Raw genomic sequence first — 17,500 nt, 5'->3', positions numbered from 1 at the left:
TAACGGTCTTATTTTAAGAAGTGGGCTTTTGCACCTTGCCCTAATTCCCTCTTTTTCCCGCTTCCTCATCACCCAGGGTACCCCCTCTTTGGTTTCTACTTGAACCAAACTCAACGTCCCATGGTCTACTCCTGCTCTTGGCCGGTCTACCAGACGTATTCCGGCATGACGGTGAGAGTCTAGAGGTGGAGGGCGTCCCCAATTTTTAACTATTTATATTTTTATTTATTTTTTCCCTTATCAACTATTTATATTATTGTGGTGCATAGCTGGGGAAGCTTTTATGCTTGTTATTTTCTGATTTTCGTGTTTGGATTAAGGGACAGAACCCTATTGATCTTGACAAAACTCAATGAGTATGCTGTGGTAATGGTGGAAAGAAGGGTAGGTCTTGGTAGTCTGTGGTGACTCTGTGCTGCTGGAGAAAGTAAATGCAAACTTTTATTGCTCTCAAACTTTTGTTGGGGTCATAAAGTGACTGTAAGGAAGTGTCCTATTCTATCTATGTTCTAGAAGGAGTTTACTTAGTACAGTGACTAGGTGACATTGACATATACAACAAATGTCAATGAAAATGACTGAAAATATGCCAGTCTTTGTAACAAATGTAAAGGGGGAAGATGATAAGCCAAGTGGATCACAGTCACCCTAATATTTTATATTTTTGAAAGGTTGGCCTACCATGTATGACATTTTGTTAGTATAGCTATACTCCTTGTTTTGAAATAGTTATTTTGCAAATAGCTTGTTTCTCTTTTTTTCTGATCCAGGCTCTCTGCTCTGTTTGTCATGTATGTTGTTCAACCTGTCTTATAAATAGTGTTCATTAGATTGCAGTTTGAAAAAGGTACCTTTGGAGGACCACTAAATGCAGCTATATTTGGTGGCAGCTGTTTAGTGCTGTTCTGAAAATGGTTTGAGCTGTACTTCAGTTTTTTGTGTCATTGATTATTGTTGCTTTCATTACAATAATGATATTGAATTACTTAGTTTATTATTATTGTTATTTTCAATATTCTAATTATTGGAGTTATACTACTATTACTTACTACTACTACTACTACTACTGAGTTTATGAATTGTTATAAAACATTGAATGAAAGGCACATCCCAAATATGTATTGCTTGAGTCTTTGTTCTGTTTCAACCTCATTTCATAACGCGAGTTATGCTAGCGTTTGTCATTCCTTGCAAGATACTGAGAAGCTGAATGAAAAAACAGCGACTCACCATGCATATCTAGACTCTTCAGTGTCGTCTGGATAGTCATGTGCTGCTTATGTGATTTTTTTTGTTTATGTCATGCATCTTCATCTGCTGTTGTAGAGAAATCTGAAAGTAAGAGTACTTTAGTCTTTCCTCTCTTTTTTTCTATTTTGTTGGCTGTCTTACATTATTTTATTTATTTTTTTCTCTCCTTTTCTTCCTCCTCTTCCTCTTCCTTCTTTTCATTCTTCCTCCTCCCTTCCTCTTTCTTCCTCCTCTTTACTTCTCCCTCTTCCTCCACTATAAGCATAAGGTAAGGTGTGATGAGTCTGTGTTATTCTCTATGGCCCTGTACAGGCAACTGAAGGATTGGAATGCTCATGTCATGTGCATAGACAAGAATGACTTGCAAGACCTGAGTACACTGGTGAAAATGAATTGTGAACCATTCAAGCTGAAAGGGATTTTGTGTCCATTCAGTTGTATTCATTTGTCGGATTGCTTTTCTTTTTTTAGCCATGTTATTTGCCAGTGATAGCTTGTAATGTCATGGAATTTAATTTTGTAGAGCTGAATGAAATTGTGAAAAATGTTTTGGTGTTAACCCCCATTTGGTGTATGTGATATGGCTTTACTGTATAAGGAGATGCAGTGGATTCTCCATCATGGACAGATGCCACTCTGCACATGCCACAGGTCATGGAAGACACAACCAAAAAAGTGAAAAGTGTCTTACTCGTATGCTTGACCTCTCGTGTTTTTTTCTTTTGTATTTGTTTCTTTCTCTTTTCTCCAACTACAAAAAATTGTGCCATGTTGCATGACTATCATTTCTATGATGTGTCTCTTTTTGCTTTGTCTTTTGCATTCATCATGAATGTCGGTGTGAAATGATATTGTCGTTGCTTAGTGAGACATGAATTGGAAAATTTTTCTTTTATGAAATGGCATTGCAGATCCTCTTGGAATAGATCCACAAACCTTACTGTATTTAAAACAGATTAGATTGGGTCCTGGGATTTTTTTTATTATTATTATTATTATTATTATTATTATTATTCTGCAGAAAGTGAGACTTGATTGATTGATATTCAATGTTTAATCTTATCTATGAGGAAAGATTAAATTTGTCTACTTTGAATTGATGATTAAAATATGGAATATGGTCCTTATCAGGCTAAAGTGATTACCTTGTTATTTTGAATTTGATATCAGTTAAACAGGATAGAATGAAGGTCAAGTGAATTCCATCAATTCTTTTTATAATGGCTTTGATTAAAGGAAATAATATATGTATACAGCATATATTTGACAATTAGAATGCCGTTAGTTCCTTCGTAATTTCCTTTGTTTGTCATTTATGACAATATAGAGATAGAGTATGGATCATTACTGTGCAGTGACTACTTTGATAATGAGGAAAGACCTTATTCTTTCATGTACAGTTATTTACATAATAAGCCATTATTTTAGGCATGCAAGTTTTTTTTCTGCTTATTCTCATATTGATTATAGCCTATTACAGTTCTCTCTGCCATTAACAAATCTTGTGTTTATGATTTTCCTCGGTATCGTGGTTCTGAATTAGGAAGAGGTGAACATTTATTGTTCTTCATTTTGAAAGGTGAATAGCTACTTTGTGCTTTGATATTATTAACTGTTATTGGATTTTTTTTTTTTTTTTTTTTTTTTTTTTTCCATTCCTTATATCTTGATTTGGATCATCTTTGCATAATTTTGGGTTTCTAGATTCTAGTTAATGCAAAAATTGCTTTAGGTGTTAATCAAACATTTAAATATCATTCATTCAACTCTTTTTAGGGGATTAGAAAAGGTTTCTTTCACTAATGTTCATCTTTCTCTTGTTGAGGCTGCTGTTGCTGGCATTTCTTGTTCCTCTTTGTTCTGTTTTGTTGAACATTATAGTTTTATTTATTATTGTTTTTATTCTTTATTTATTTATTTTTTCATGTAGTTGTTTTTGTATTTATTTAAGATTTTGTATAATTTATCTTGGGAGAGTTAAAGAAATTATTATACTCTAGTTTCAAAGAAAACCTGGGATACTGTTTTGGGGGGTTAAAAGGAGGGAATTTCAATTATTTGTCATAATAATTCATATGGACATGTGACAGGACATCGACCAACACTTCCCATTAACCTTTCCTGCTTAAAAAGTAACATTGCTATTTGACTTTTGAAACAGTATTAAGCAACAGTATTTCCACTTTGACAGAAGCACTGTATCCTTCTTACTGTGAAATAATGTGTGGGTGAGTGACAAGATGGGGTTTGTTATGCAGGGTATCCAGAATTTGGATATTTTCTGAACAAGACTGGACGGCCAATGGTCTATTCTTGCTCCTGGCCGTTCTACCAGATCTACTCGAGGATGAAGGTAAGGGAGACAGGACATGCAAGACACAGTGCAATGGCAAGCTTTCATATTTGACGCTTCTAAAACCTTCCCAACCCTGGAGTTGCTCTCTTAAAAGGAGAGTGTAACTTTGTAATAAAGATTGTGTGTTTGCAGATTTGTGTATTCTGCTTTGTGTATATGGAATTGGCTTCTTGTTGATCTTTGTGTAATGCAGTATTTGATTGTGAGACTCTCACAGTATTCCTTTTTTTTTTGCAGACTAGCATGGTTTAAGTGTTTTTGTATTTGTATATTGTATGTTTTTCATATGTAGAAGTAAGGTGTGTACTTGTAACTTGTAAAGCTAGCACCATTTTTCTTTAGGGTTTAGTTTTCTTTCTTTCATTGTTGCAGATATATAATCACATATCATGTATGTAGTAAATACTTATTATGTGTTTCATATATTAAGTAAATACTAATTAAGTGCCCAGATCATCTTGTATATTAAATTTCATACAGGTCCTTGAAGTGATATATATATATTTTTTATTGTATATACTCTAGCTCCATAAATTTGGATGGTTTGATTTACTTACTGAAGTTATTGGTTGAACCATCCTAGTTTGGCAAGCTTAGGACCAGACTAGAGTAGTGGGTTTTCTGAACAAGTGAAGCATAGCACAAAAGGTTAACCTGTACACTGTCAATGGACTGAAATAGTACAAATAATATGCACATAAGGCTGTCAATATTGTACCACTCTAAAAAGTCAAACCTGAGACATTCCACTATTACCACTAAGTCCATTACTTGCTTGTCTCTTAAGAGCCATAATTAGGGATGGAATGCAAGTAATCTAAGGTAATATAGCAGTCTCTTGACTATTCTAAGCCATCTGTGGTAGGTGCAGACAGTTGTGGCACCACAACTGGCTAATTACTGCCAGATTGAATTGAAGCTGCCTAACCAGTGAATAGTAGATTTGAAGTCAACCTGTAGACATAGAAATAAATTAATCTTTTATGTTGTCAAAAGACCTTTGCTTTAGGCATATGGAAGGCACCATGTAAAATAAATAACAATGCCAGTTACCAGTTACGAAGTGCCCTAATTTTATGGTGCTACCTTGTTTTTTCTTGAACTCTTGCATAGTAGTTCCCAGCCTGTGGAGTATTCCACACTGAGAAGCTCTGGCAGACCATAATTATTTTTCGTATTTTGCACAAGACAGTTTAACAGTCAATGGAAAAAACAATCTTTATTTCTCATTTACCTGGGTACCATGTGCATAGATTTATACTATTCAATTAACAACATAACTTGCTATAAGCCTGTCAGATTCACCCCTATGACAATACTAATTACTCTTAACTTTTTTTTGTTTAATGAATCTATTGTACTAGTAGCTATATAGCTGAGATGTGCATTTTGCTTGTTCTGATTGGTTACACCTTAGCCCAGTCCAGCCAGAAATGGCATGTAAGTACATACTATGCCCACTGTGAGTTGTTTATTAATTGCCTTTACAGATAGATGGCTACACAAGTACTTAGTCACCAATGAGCCAATTATTAGTACTTCTCCTCACCTGTTTACCCTTTTATTAGATTTTTAAAAATAATTTCGTTTATCTTATGTTGCTATTAGTAATGTTAGTAACATTATAATAATTATGTGTACAATAAGAATAACAACGTTGATATTGATAGCATTAAAAAAAATCCTAAAAACTCATTAAATTGTGAAATCAGTCATGAATTCTGCTAGTTGACTCAATGTCTAAGCATTTGTGGAACCATGTATATGTGGAAACATTTAACAAAACAAAACTACAGTGAACACTACCTTTTCACAGAAGCATTGCGTTTACCCATTAACACTGGGTTAAAAATTTGGCTAGTGGGCCATTAACGTGGGAGTTTTAGTTCACATCAACAGTTTCCCATTAGCACCCGTAGTTTACAGGCAACATTAGGCACTGAAAAGCTTAGATTTTAATATAATTTTTAAGAATCATAAAAATGTGAAGATTTAGCATTTTATTTCCTAAAAGTTTCCCCATACAAAAACAAGCTGTCCCATGAGCCAACAGTGCAGGAATGGTTGTGATGCAGTGCCACCCACTACTTGGTACACAAATGCCATGGCATATATGTACATGCCATGGAAGTGATTAATTCAGATTATCTGTTTTAAGTGGTGGCATGTCTGATTAGAAAATTTAGTTGACAATATAGACCACTCAGTGGAAAAGGTTAGGAACCACAACTTTTGCACAGCATATCTATTTGTTACTTTTTATAATAAAATGAGAATCAAAAACTTTCTCCAGGTTTCATATTAAAAATCTTTTTTATAAGTAAGAAAAATAGGCATTGGTTTTGAGATTAAAGTATTTATTCCTCTCCATGCATGTTACCCATGAATAAGATTCATTGGTAACTGAAAGATACTGTAGTCATTGCTTTATTTGGATATATTACCACTGCTTTCTTGCATGTTTACAAGACAAAACTAAGAATGTGAACCCAGACTCTTTAAGTTTGTGGCCTAGTGTGTGTGTGGCTTGGATAATGGTTTCTGTCTTTGTATCACAGATGTATGTTCAACTTTTCAGATTTTATGGTACTAACATGAATAATTACATACTAAAATAAACCTGAATCCATAGATACTGGAATCAGTGTAGACTTAATCTGTGTGACTTTCAGGTTTATCATGATATTTAAGCATGATTAGTATTTAATTTAAAATTCACATAGTTCTAAAGATTGTAACAATTTCAGCCAAACTACAGTGCTATCATTAACACCTGCAATCTATGGAGGAACTTTGATGATATCCAAGATTCCTGGGAGTCTGTTCAGAGGATCATTGACTACTACGGTGACAACCAAGATGAGATTGTGCCAAATGCAGGACCTGGACACTGGAATGATCCTGACATGGTATGAGGGCTTGGAAATTAGTACCTGGAATGGCTTAATTTCAATTTCCTTTGTCTGGCTCTTTCTCGCCTCTCCCCTCCCTTCCCTTCTTCCCTCCTGGAGAAACAATATTGGTCACAGTTAAGATACAATTACATCTTTTAAGATGCATTTATAAGTAATATAAATTATGTAATTATTTACAGTTGATAATTGGCAACTTTGGGCTCAGCTATGAGCAGTCTAAATCTCAGATGGCAATGTGGGCCATCTTTGCTGCTCCATTGCTCATGTCAGTAGACTTGAGGACAATCAGACCAGAGTACAAGGCCATTCTGCAGAATCAAGCTGTAATTGCTGTTAATCAGGATCCTCTTGGTATTCAAGGGAAGAGAATATACAAGGTACGTAGAAGGAGAAATTTGGGTTTGTTAGGAAAAATATAAGAATATCTCTGTCAACATTTTCTTGGTTGTTTCAAAATCTGTTTGTTTATACATTAGGGTGAGTTATATAATTTTAGAATTATATTTTTTTCTTTAGTATTCTGACTTAAGAATGTGAATGTTTTGAATGGTCTTACAAGAGGACAGGGTTTCAAGCATGATGTTGAAGACATAAAGATGTTTAACTCATCTTTCCAGGACAAGGGCATTGAGATTTGGGCTCGTCCAATTTCCCCAATCTCTCAGGGTCACTATTCCTATGCTATTGCTTTTCTGAATAGACGAACTGATGGAACACCTTCAGAGGTAGAGTTACAATAATTGTTTTTGACTTGACAGTTTTTATCAGTATATTTTTTAACTAATAGTAAGACTAGTATTGGCTGAAAATAATAAATGTTAATTATATGATGTAAGTGAGATACTATTGCTTACTAAAGTAAACTTACATTCATTTGATTGATACTTCTTTTTTATTAACATGGCAAACTTTTACATTAATATTGTCTTGCAGGTTTCTGTGACTCTGCGTGAGTTAGGTCTCGCCTTCCCTGGAGGATATGCGATAACAGACCTGTTTGATGGTGTCCAGTATGGTACAGTTCTACCAGACAAGCGATTCAAGGTAGATGTGAATCCCTCAGGAGTTGTGCTGGTTAGATGTGAAGTTGTCAAGACTACTGGATTTGGCTCAGATGTTAGAGCTCCAGTCAATCCTGCTCAGCCACAGAGTGCTTTCAGGAACCCTTTTAACAACCAGCTGTTTAATCCATTTGGATAACAATATTGTGTTGTTTAGGTTGTTTTGAGGTTGTTAGTACACAAAACTCATGTGAAGGTCATTCCAGTATCTACTCCATATCCAGTATTTTTCAATTTTGCTTTTATTACTATTATTTTTTTCTTTTCTTTTCTCTCTCTCTCTCTTTCCATAAATTAATACCTTATTTATAGTTGCATTTTCTCTGAAGTTTAAAATGGTGTTCAAAGAACAATTTTGCATTTTTAAGTTCTTAGCTCTAAAGCCCCAGATATATTTGTGAATGTTAGTGATTCTTTACAAATGCAACATGGATCTCATATCTTGCAAAGAAAATGATACCATATCTTACATATAATAATTATGCTATTATTACAAAGGCTAGAGTTGAGCACCAAATACGCTTTCATTTATGGTTCAGCATGTATTAACACAATGATTTGTGGAACCTACTTAATACCACAAGCTTGGAATCACACATTATATCTTATACAGAACTAATTTCTTGTGGGTTTAGTTACTTCATTATTTATATATATTTACAAATATTTAGGTTTCTTTCTTTTTTTTACAAAGACGAACAAATGTGGTTATTATAACTGTTGTATTTTTGTCTGTTGGTAGTCCTTGTATGATAGTTTATGGTGTGATTCATGGTGATCCATATCTTCTAAATAGAAGCTACAAATTCTGAGATACACAAAGTGCAAGGTGCATTTCTTTCATCAGAGCATGAAGAATAACCCTTAAAGATTAGTTAGTGAATTCCCAGTTTCAACACTACAATGATGTTATGGGCATGTTAACATCAGCAGGTGTAAATTTTTTTACCTGTACCGCTATGTGGTTTTGATATTTTATATTGTTTGATAGTTTCATTTGCATTGACACTGAAAATGTTCACCTGTATTTTCATTCATTGTTATTGATCAATATTAACAAGTTGAGACATTTTATCATATGTATTAATATTTAAATTTACATCTTGTCTTTGACATACACACATTCCATGTTATGTTTAAGTACAAGTAAATACATTGTAATTGATACTTGTTTTATTGATCATTTATATGAAATATCCTTTTGTGCAGTATTAAGACAGTTGCATGATCCAGTGTGCTCAAGGTAGGTAAGCAGTCATATGTGGGTGTTGTTGGTTAGTACTAATTTATTCATATTTGCAACTGGTAAAAGAAAAAAAATCCAGATATACTCCATTACATCAAATATGCACACTCTGACTTGCTGTAATTGCGAATTAATGAGAGCCTAAAAAGAAAAGATTCAATTTCAGTAGATATATCAAAAGATAACTTTGTTTTATATGGATCTTACAAAAACTACCACATCAACGCTGTAAAGATTAGGACATTGCTATGAAAACTGTTATAAAGCAATGAAGCTAAAAAAATTAGGGATACAACTCCTGGCATCTGTGCATTCATTCCTCTTTGGGAATATTACTTTGTCACTGTCATATCTGAATGAGTTGGTGAAGATAAATTACTATAGTAGTCAAATTTTCATTATCACCATACTCTGTATTTACCAGATCCATGTTTGAATTTACTAATGTGGAAAACTATTATCATCAGATTATACAATGATTCAGATTTGAGGAATCCGAGACAAGCAAAATTGTTTTCTTCCTGCATTATGGGTATTATGACTTTTTTTTAAATCATGCATGAAAATAAAAACCTTTTTTGGTAAATCCTTATCATTCATCAAAAAATATCATTTGTATCAACATGTAAAGAACATTATATCAACGAAATGCTAAATAATATGCTTTTCCTGACTGATAGAGGAAGGATAACTAAATATTTATAAAATCAGATGAAAGTATAATAATAATAATAATAATAAAAAAAAAAGACTAAAGACCTGTCAAGGAGACAAACTAAAACATATATGCAAGAAAACAGAAAAGCCAAGTGTTCTCTTCAACTATTTTAAACTGAGTTTTTCCACTAAAATTCCACAACTGAATTACAGACTGAAAATATTTTTCAGAAACAATTCCTTAAAAAAATTGATATATTCTCAAAAATAACAAATTTATCCTGCATTCATGAGAGTACTAACAATTTCCCTTCCAAATAAATGATACTGTAACTGGAATGATAAAAAAAAATCTTGGCAAAGAAATCTGCATTTTTAAAAAAGCTAAACTGAACTTAATTTCATGTCTTAAACTTCTGTTTTTCAAGGTCTCCCCTGTTCTTTTCCAAATCATCACATATTTGTTACACAATCTTGGCTCGCTTTCCTTTCCGGTGGTGTTCTTGTGTCGGGGAACCCTGGGAGCTGCTGATCTCAAAGTCGTTCAAGCTCTGAGGAGAGAGCAATGGTGATGTAAGAGCCATTTCATGAATTCAAAACTAATGAAAACGTGCCTTAGTTATATGATGACCATGATACATATTTTGACTTTATTTATTATGGATAAATGTTTACATAGTTATCAATCATTCTGATAATGGAAAAAAAAATCTGAATAGCAGAGAGGAAAATAAACACAAAGGAAAATAACATATTCTAAATATAAGCTATCATCACTCACCACTGTAACAGCCATTTTGGCCTTGTTTCGTGACAGTCTGTTGCTGCGTGTCATCAGAGCCCTACGTGATGCAGGATTTTCAACATGTAACTCTACACTCCTACATGCCACTTCTTGTAAATTTTCATTATTCACCTGTGAAAAAGCTCAGGTTTTAACATTCATCATTACTATCAAGGAGAGTAATAATCTATTTACTGCTTCAAGAAAATATGTGGATTTGCTTACTGTAAATTTGCTTATATGGTTTCATCTAAACTAGTTCACTTGCATTATAAAGCAGGTTCATCATTTTTTTACAAAAATCTTATTTTGAAATTCCAAATATTTCTAAAATGTGTGAGAGACTGAAACCGTAAATATTTTGATAGCAGGTTAAACACTATCATAAGATACTTTTAATGGCTAGACAACCAAAAGCCTATTTTTCTTCATAGTGAAGTCAGAAAATGTCTGCTGTTTTGATTTTAAGTCCTGAGCAAGAACACTGCCATACACAAAAATACCTGCATCTGTGGAGATGACTTTTAGTTACTACCTCACAATTAGTGAAGGAAAACAAAAAAACATATTGTTGTAGAGCACTCTGCCCACCAAAGTATCCACAAATACATATTGGTCTTTTCCTTTTCCATTATTATATTTGCAGTGCCATCTGATTATTTTGAAGTATACTGCAGGCTACAGTAACCATACCATACTATTCTGCCTGCACTATTTAGCCAGACTTGAATAACTCAACTAAGGGCTGTACTAAATTTTCATGTTTTTTCCCATTGTTTTCTTTGACAGCTTTCATGAGAGGTCAAACTATGGGAAATTCTATTTGGAAATTCATATTTTTATTGATAATACAGAAATATAGTCTGCATTTACTACATCTAAAAGTAAAGGGAAAAAGGAAATTGCACATAATACTCCTATATGTGTATTTTTCATCTTATTCTCATAACTTGTCTGGATATATAGCCATAGAAATAATCACCCCTGGTTCCACTGCCTATCAAATATGTCAATGACAGTCATTCGTTCTCAAGAGTAGCAGACAAATTTCAGTAACATTACAACCCTGCTGCCAATCATATGAATAAATATAGAAACATACCTGTGACTGGTTCTCTTGGAGGTCTGAGCCACCTGCTGACTTCTGAATGTCAGCTGACTCAAAAATAAGTGCAGCAGACTTTCCTGGATTCTCTGTAGTATGTTCTTGACTTGTGTTGGCAGGTTCTGTGACAAATGTGTTAGTCACTGATGTCTCATTGCAGCTGCTTTTGCTGACTTGTACTGTGTCTGCATCAGCTAGAGTAGTGCTGTCAACAGGATTAGAACAGATGTCGGTCATTTCTTCTACTTCTTCCCCTAATGTTGCAACAGTGTTCCCAGCAGTCGCAAAGGCCTGAGATGCACCGGCTGGGCTGTAAATGCTAAAGGATTCATCCAAACCAGTCCCAAGAGTAATCTTCTGTGTTCCAACTGGGACATCCTGAGTGCTATCTACCACTTCCCCTGGGTATGTGGAGAGAAGTCTTTCCCCTTCAGACTTTCTAATGAACTGGGTGGTCTTCTGACTGTCCGTGTCTGCTACAACTTGTGTGGCCTGAGAGTCAGGGGTAGGAGTATCCTGCAAGCTGTCCATTTCACTGTCTAAGACCTGCGTTGGCAGGTTGATGTCTGGTGTCATATCAGAATCCCAGCCTACCTCTTGGGACACTTGCTTTGGTGTCTGAAACACCTGCAAGTTTTAACATCTTATTTGATTCATCACTTCCCTTCTCTATTATATCTCTCTCTTCTCTATACTATGGATATTAAATATGAATTTTTCCATTAAGAATTTTACCATTATACATGTTTACATCCTTTCTTTTTATATAGCTTACACACATTAGAGGAAAAAATTACCTGAGTATCTTCAAATTCTTCTCCTTCCATAAGCACTGGCTGACTTCTGAAGTATTCTAAATATGTAGACGCTATTTTGGTTTTGTTTACCACTCGATGCCTGGAGAATGCCAATAATTAAAAAATTAATAGAAGGGGAGGGATGGGTAAACTGGTAAAGAACATATTAAATTTGAGCATTTACAAAGAAGATATACAGAAGATGGCAGCTCTATAAATATAGAATCAATAAATGTGCAATATTATTATGGATGCTATACTTAATGGTGTGTAATATTATTTTGTGTCATCTTATATTATCAAGACGAATTCTTTACATGCATAGAATTAACACAGGATGATCTTGTTTCATACTAACAGGAGACACCAGAAAATGAAAGAGAATACTGACCTTTTCCCTTTACCCTCAAAGACCATCATAGCTTCTAAGTGACTCATCAGTTTCCGGGCCTTTGAAATGTCCACTCCAAGGCGCTGGGCCAATTTGGCGACTGACACTCGGGCATGGTAGCCCCTTAGGAATTCCAAAGCACGGCGGATAAGGCATATCTGCTGGACCTTCTTCTGTATTTCAGAGGGTAAAGTTGACTAACATAATGAAAATGTTAATCATGTTATTGTCTGAACATCCAATATGTCAAGTTCTAGAAGTAAAATGGGTGAAACAAAGAATATTAACTAGTCTTGTGCATCATGAAATGTGAGAAAGTATGGGTTTGTCAGTCCTATCCTTTCTAAAATGAACACCCAGCTTACAATTAGCCAATCTAATGTTACCTTTCTCATGTCCCTGAAGGAGGAATCGGTACAAGGCAAGCCTGAGGTGACAGAGCACTGCAGGCACACATGCTGCTCAGGAATCTCTTCCTTCTTTGACAATTTGAAGCACAACTGCATTGGAAGATTATTTGGAAAAGAACTAAATGTAGTTATCACTCCTAGGTCAGTTATGGCAAAGAATAGGACACTATGATCATATGTCAAAAAGACTGGAACAGAAATGAGGATGAAGAACTCACAGCATGCTGCCATGTTTTGCAGACATCACATAATATCATGAGGCCATCATCATGGTGTACCCCACATTCACACCTCACAGGCTCTTCATCTTTCATGGTTGATGTGCCACTAAGACCCTGGCCTGTGAGATAAGCAGGGTTAGTGAGGGAACAAGTTGAACAGAAAAGAATAAAAAATTACTGAATAAACAAAACAATTGAATATAATTTGATAATAAAATGGTAACAGATAAAAATATTGATAAATAAAATGAAGAAATAATGGGGTGCCAGTTAAAACTTCAGCTACATTATATATTCAGTGTGAAAGTACCAACAGTTGCACTGAATAATGTGCTCACATTATGTTGTCTGTGTTAGGTATACACTTTACAGACAGGAAATGTAGTCGGTGAAAAATTATTTTCATCAGCTACAATTTGCAATGATGAATGCACAAAAATGATGGCTAGACCTATTAAAAAAAATGCCAGTACCTTGCAGAAACAATGACCTGAAAACCAGCCCACTAGCAAGCACATACACAAACAGGCAGATTTGAGTGCATAAAGTGAGTTTTTTCAACTAGCCTGATGCAGTGGGGGTGACAGCAGATGAGTGGGAGAGCAAGCGGCGACTTCTTCGAACACTGGTACACCCCTCCTGTTCCTCCTTTGGTTCAACCTCTGGGACAATCTGCATTTCCTCACCACTCCCAATAGAAACAACCTGTGCCACTGTGCAGGTCTTGGACACGGGAGTGATACTTGGCACGCAGTCATCCTGTGGAGTGCTTTCAGACTGGAGCTGGGGATCAGCTCCTGTGGAATCTTGCTTGTCTTTCTCCAAACACATGCTTGATGTTTGTTCATCCTTGGGGGTCAGTGATTCCTGTGGCTTGTGACCTGCTGTGTTAAAGAATTCAGAGAAAATAGAAAAAAATGAGTGTTCATTATATATATAATAATTTAATTCAACAGATTGCTTTTAAACTGATAATATCTTGAGTTGTCCCCCAATCCCTTGCTTGTTGCTGTCATGGAGGGCTTAGGAGATGGAGACTGAGTCCAAAGTAGGGGATCACCCCTACCTTGGGCCTCAGCCCACACCTCCAACTAATCTAGCATGGTCTTTTCTTCTCCCCCTTTCCTTTTCTGTCCCTTCTTTATTCCTTTCTTCTTTCCACTTCCTAGGGTAAGAGAGCCCCACTCTAGGTGAGGCCAGACAGGAAGCACAACAATGAAGTTTTTCTCTTTCTACCTATTCTAAACCTGTCCTTTGCTCTGCTCCCCTGCCATCTCAAAGGCTCTGAAACTCCCCCAATATCTCTTCTCTCAGCCTGAACCATCCTACCTCTACTCCCTCTCTCCCACAGTCAAATTTCTTTTCCTGTCTAAATCCAGATATTCCAATCTCTAACACTTTTTCAATACCTAGCCCTCCTCCTTCTCACTTTACAAGTTGCACCAGACACCCTAAGCATTCCACTCCATCTTCGCCTGCCACACCCTCTCCTACACCGCCCTTTTCCTCTGCTCCTCGAACATTTATCCCCTCTTCTTCTCCTCAAAGAGAACCTTCATTGTTCAGACCTAATATCCATCCTCCTCCTCTTCAAGTTCCCCCTTCCCCTCTTCCTCCCACTCTTTCCCAACACACCCAATCCTCTCCTCCATCTGCACCATTCCTTATTCGTTCCCCATTATCCTTACCTGAATGCTCATCTGTATCCCATCTATTGCAACAGTGTCCTTCTCTGGATCCCTCCCCTCCTGACATTCTTCCTGATACTTCACCTCCTTCCCTAGTCCCCTTATCTCATTCCCCAGAGTGTTGTGCTGCTACTTCTCCAACAGCCATCTCTAGCCGTATTATCCATGATTGTTTCATAATAATTCTTTTGCCTGTTTTCCTTAAACAATGTTCCTATTATTTCCCCAGCCACAGACACACTCCATTTCATCTAATTGCCCTATGCCCTTTACCCTCTCCTTTACTAATCTTTGAATTACTTCATTTGCACCTCCTCTTTACCCTTTCCCTATCATACTATTCTATAGTACTCTATAACCTTTGATATCTAAGCCATCTTATCCTAAGGGGCATTTTAACCCTTTTTACCACAATAATTTACCATAGTGTTATATGACCTTTGATGTCTTGCACATTTATTTGTTTCAACCATTAACTATTAACCAATTCTTGAGTTGGAAACAAAACTCATGATGAAATTGATGATAAATCTGGTAAGTGGATATCATATACAACTTCAAAAAGCAAAGCTTCAGATAAAATGAAAATTACCTATTACCAAGAAATACCCATTCTTGCTGTAATGATATTCCAAGAGGATTACATAAACCTCGGATCACATTCATAATCAATCCATGTATTTGTTTCTTTTTCCTTGTAGCAATTAATTTAGGACCTTTTCTTTTGTGTACTGAGATGTGATCCTTTGCCAAATGAGTGAATCTGACTTCATGAATTATGAGCACAAATGAAAGCCTATGGTCATTCCCACAGATGTATTTTGATACTTCATCTAAAAATGTCATTCTGGGGCTAAATTTATTGCTCCTCATTGGGTGAATTTATTTTTCAGAATCCCTCAAGCCATTACAATAAAAAGTTGGCACCCAACACTTGATTATTTGTGATACTCTCTCAAATGGTGTTACATGAAATGTGTTTTATTGAGATATAATATTCTACAAAAAATAAAGAATATTTTAGATAAAGAAAATGAAGTGTAAAATACTACAGCATTTTTATGTTGTATATTTACATATCATTTCTTTCAAACTGGAACAAATCAAGATCTTGTTTGCATAAGCCATTGACCTGTGTAATTTAAATGTCATCTAAAGGTTCTAATCACTAATTATAACAAAAAATAAAATCAGTAATTGAGTTACCATAATACACTGCAAAACATTGGAGATAAATAACATTATATGAGAAATATCACACACTCACACATACACACACACCATCTACAAATATAAATAAACAACATATATGCACTGACATTGTGGACCAAGGGCGGCAAAGGGCTTTGTGGAGCGCTTATGGCAGCGGATGATAACAGGATCGCTAGAAGGCAGGGGATCCTCTGCATTCTCTAACACAGATGATTCTGCCTGTTCATTCACTTCATGGGGATTCTCTGTGTCTTCATGTCCTGTCTTGTCTTGCTGTACCTGCAATGATATTGTGAAGGAAAAGTTATACTTGTCTCTTCTTAAAAGTTAGGTTTTATGATTGGTTTCCATGAAAATACAAAGGAACAAACCTAGATTGAGATATACAGTAGATATCTTTATTAATAAAGAGTGAAGTCCAGAAATTAGGAGAGAGAACCAAGGCTGAGAGAGGAAGGATGGAAGGAAGGAAGGAAGAAAGGAGGAAATGCGAGAGGGAGACACTTTATAAAATGGGTTTCTATTAACTTACATTTTCCTCTTTGTCATCAGAATAAACAGCCTTGTTCACAGTTACTCGAAGCTTAACAGTATGGAAAGGTGTAGAGACATCACCAACCTGAAATGAATAGAAAGATGGCCAAATATCTAGTTTTTGTTTATTTGAATAGATTCAGTGGTTTAGCATTTAGTACCACCATGCTTCCTATTGTTTAAAATAATATGAAGGAATGTATAGTATTAATAGTAGTATACACTGTAAATGATCTGTGTTTTAAGTGAACTACAGACAATATCTTCAGAACAGCTGCTTCTTTTAAACCTTCGACTGTCTGCAATACATTTAGCTCCCTTAGGTTAATAGATTCCATAACAAGCTATTTCAAAAGTTTGTCTGAATCACCATAATCTAAGTAAGTAATCTTTACTTCAGCTGTGGAAAAATATGTGAATTTGGAATAATACAGCTCAGCTGATCCACAGAAAAGTTGTTGATGCATCTATTGAGAAGAAACTCCTTTTCAAAAGGTCTTAAAGATAATGCTAGAGATAACTCTAACACAAGCTCTTACCTTTATTGTTACTGGGTCACCAAAGCTGTGGCTGTCTGTGGATGCTGCAGCCTTAAATCCCACTGGTTCATACTCAGGAGGTGTAACTGAGGAAATACAGGGTGCCCATAGAAATAGGGGAATACTACTGAGGGAAGCAAAATGTGCACAAAGTTAATAAAATGATACACACAAAGCTTGTCTCTCTGTAAGATAAAAGGAAGATTAGCAATGGGGAACAACATTACAAATAAAATATACACAGCATTCAAAGTCTGTCTCTCTCTCTCTCTCTCTCTCATAATTTACCATTATCATAGTAATGTAGCTGCATGGTGACAAAGACTTTGCTGG

The 17,500-nt window shown here is 35.5% G+C and overlaps 2 protein-coding genes across 12 annotated transcripts in view; one reads left to right on the top strand and one right to left on the bottom strand.

Annotated features, from left to right (window-relative positions):
• LOC113821065 (alpha-N-acetylgalactosaminidase) overlaps nucleotides 1-8,748 on the top strand; it is a 30,668-nt gene extending 21,920 nt beyond the window's left edge. For 5 of the 8 annotated variants that reach the window (XM_070131798.1, XM_070131796.1, XM_070131799.1 and 2 more), the window contains exons 6-10: nucleotides 77-171; nucleotides 6,355-6,516; nucleotides 6,702-6,899; nucleotides 7,140-7,247; nucleotides 7,456-8,748. In XM_070131798.1, the coding sequence (XP_069987899.1) occupies nucleotides 77-171; nucleotides 6,355-6,516; nucleotides 6,702-6,899; nucleotides 7,140-7,247; nucleotides 7,456-7,722 (830 nt within the window). In that variant the 3' untranslated portion in view covers nucleotides 7,723-8,748. Of the gene's footprint in view, nucleotides 1-76; nucleotides 172-3,509; nucleotides 3,605-6,354; nucleotides 6,517-6,701; nucleotides 6,900-7,139; nucleotides 7,248-7,455 lie in introns of all 8 variants that reach the window. The other 3 variants (XM_070131803.1, XM_070131801.1, XM_070131802.1) reach the window with 1 other exon arrangement.
• The window catches only part of LOC113821064 (uncharacterized), a 21,231-nt gene continuing 11,780 nt past the window's right edge, over nucleotides 8,050-17,500 (bottom strand). For 2 of the 4 annotated variants that reach the window (XM_070131794.1, XM_027373489.2), the window contains exons 6-17: nucleotides 17,456-17,500; nucleotides 17,168-17,253; nucleotides 16,627-16,713; nucleotides 16,202-16,373; nucleotides 13,761-14,078; nucleotides 13,192-13,313; nucleotides 12,950-13,063; nucleotides 12,564-12,736; nucleotides 12,173-12,272; nucleotides 11,373-12,002; nucleotides 10,268-10,402; nucleotides 8,050-10,037 (exon numbers count right to left, since the gene is read on the bottom strand). The exon at nucleotides 17,456-17,500 is cut by the window's right edge and continues 92 nt beyond it. In XM_070131794.1, coding sequence (XP_069987895.1) covers nucleotides 9,951-10,037; nucleotides 10,268-10,402; nucleotides 11,373-12,002; nucleotides 12,173-12,272; nucleotides 12,564-12,736; nucleotides 12,950-13,063; nucleotides 13,192-13,313; nucleotides 13,761-14,078; nucleotides 16,202-16,373; nucleotides 16,627-16,713; nucleotides 17,168-17,253; nucleotides 17,456-17,500 — 2,069 coding nt within the window. In that variant the 3' untranslated portion in view covers nucleotides 8,050-9,950. The remainder of the gene's footprint in view (nucleotides 10,038-10,267; nucleotides 10,403-11,372; nucleotides 12,003-12,172; nucleotides 12,273-12,563; nucleotides 12,737-12,949; nucleotides 13,064-13,191; nucleotides 13,314-13,760; nucleotides 14,079-16,201; nucleotides 16,374-16,626; nucleotides 16,714-17,167; nucleotides 17,254-17,455) is intronic. The other 2 variants (XM_027373491.2, XM_027373490.2) reach the window with 2 other exon arrangements.

This window comes from Penaeus vannamei, chromosome 17, assembly GCF_042767895.1.
Source record: "Penaeus vannamei isolate JL-2024 chromosome 17, ASM4276789v1, whole genome shotgun sequence".
NCBI classification, from domain to species: domain Eukaryota; kingdom Metazoa; phylum Arthropoda; class Malacostraca; order Decapoda; family Penaeidae; genus Penaeus; species Penaeus vannamei.
The sequence above is the reverse complement of the archived record's forward strand: the minus strand, read 5'-3'. Positions and strand labels throughout refer to the sequence as shown.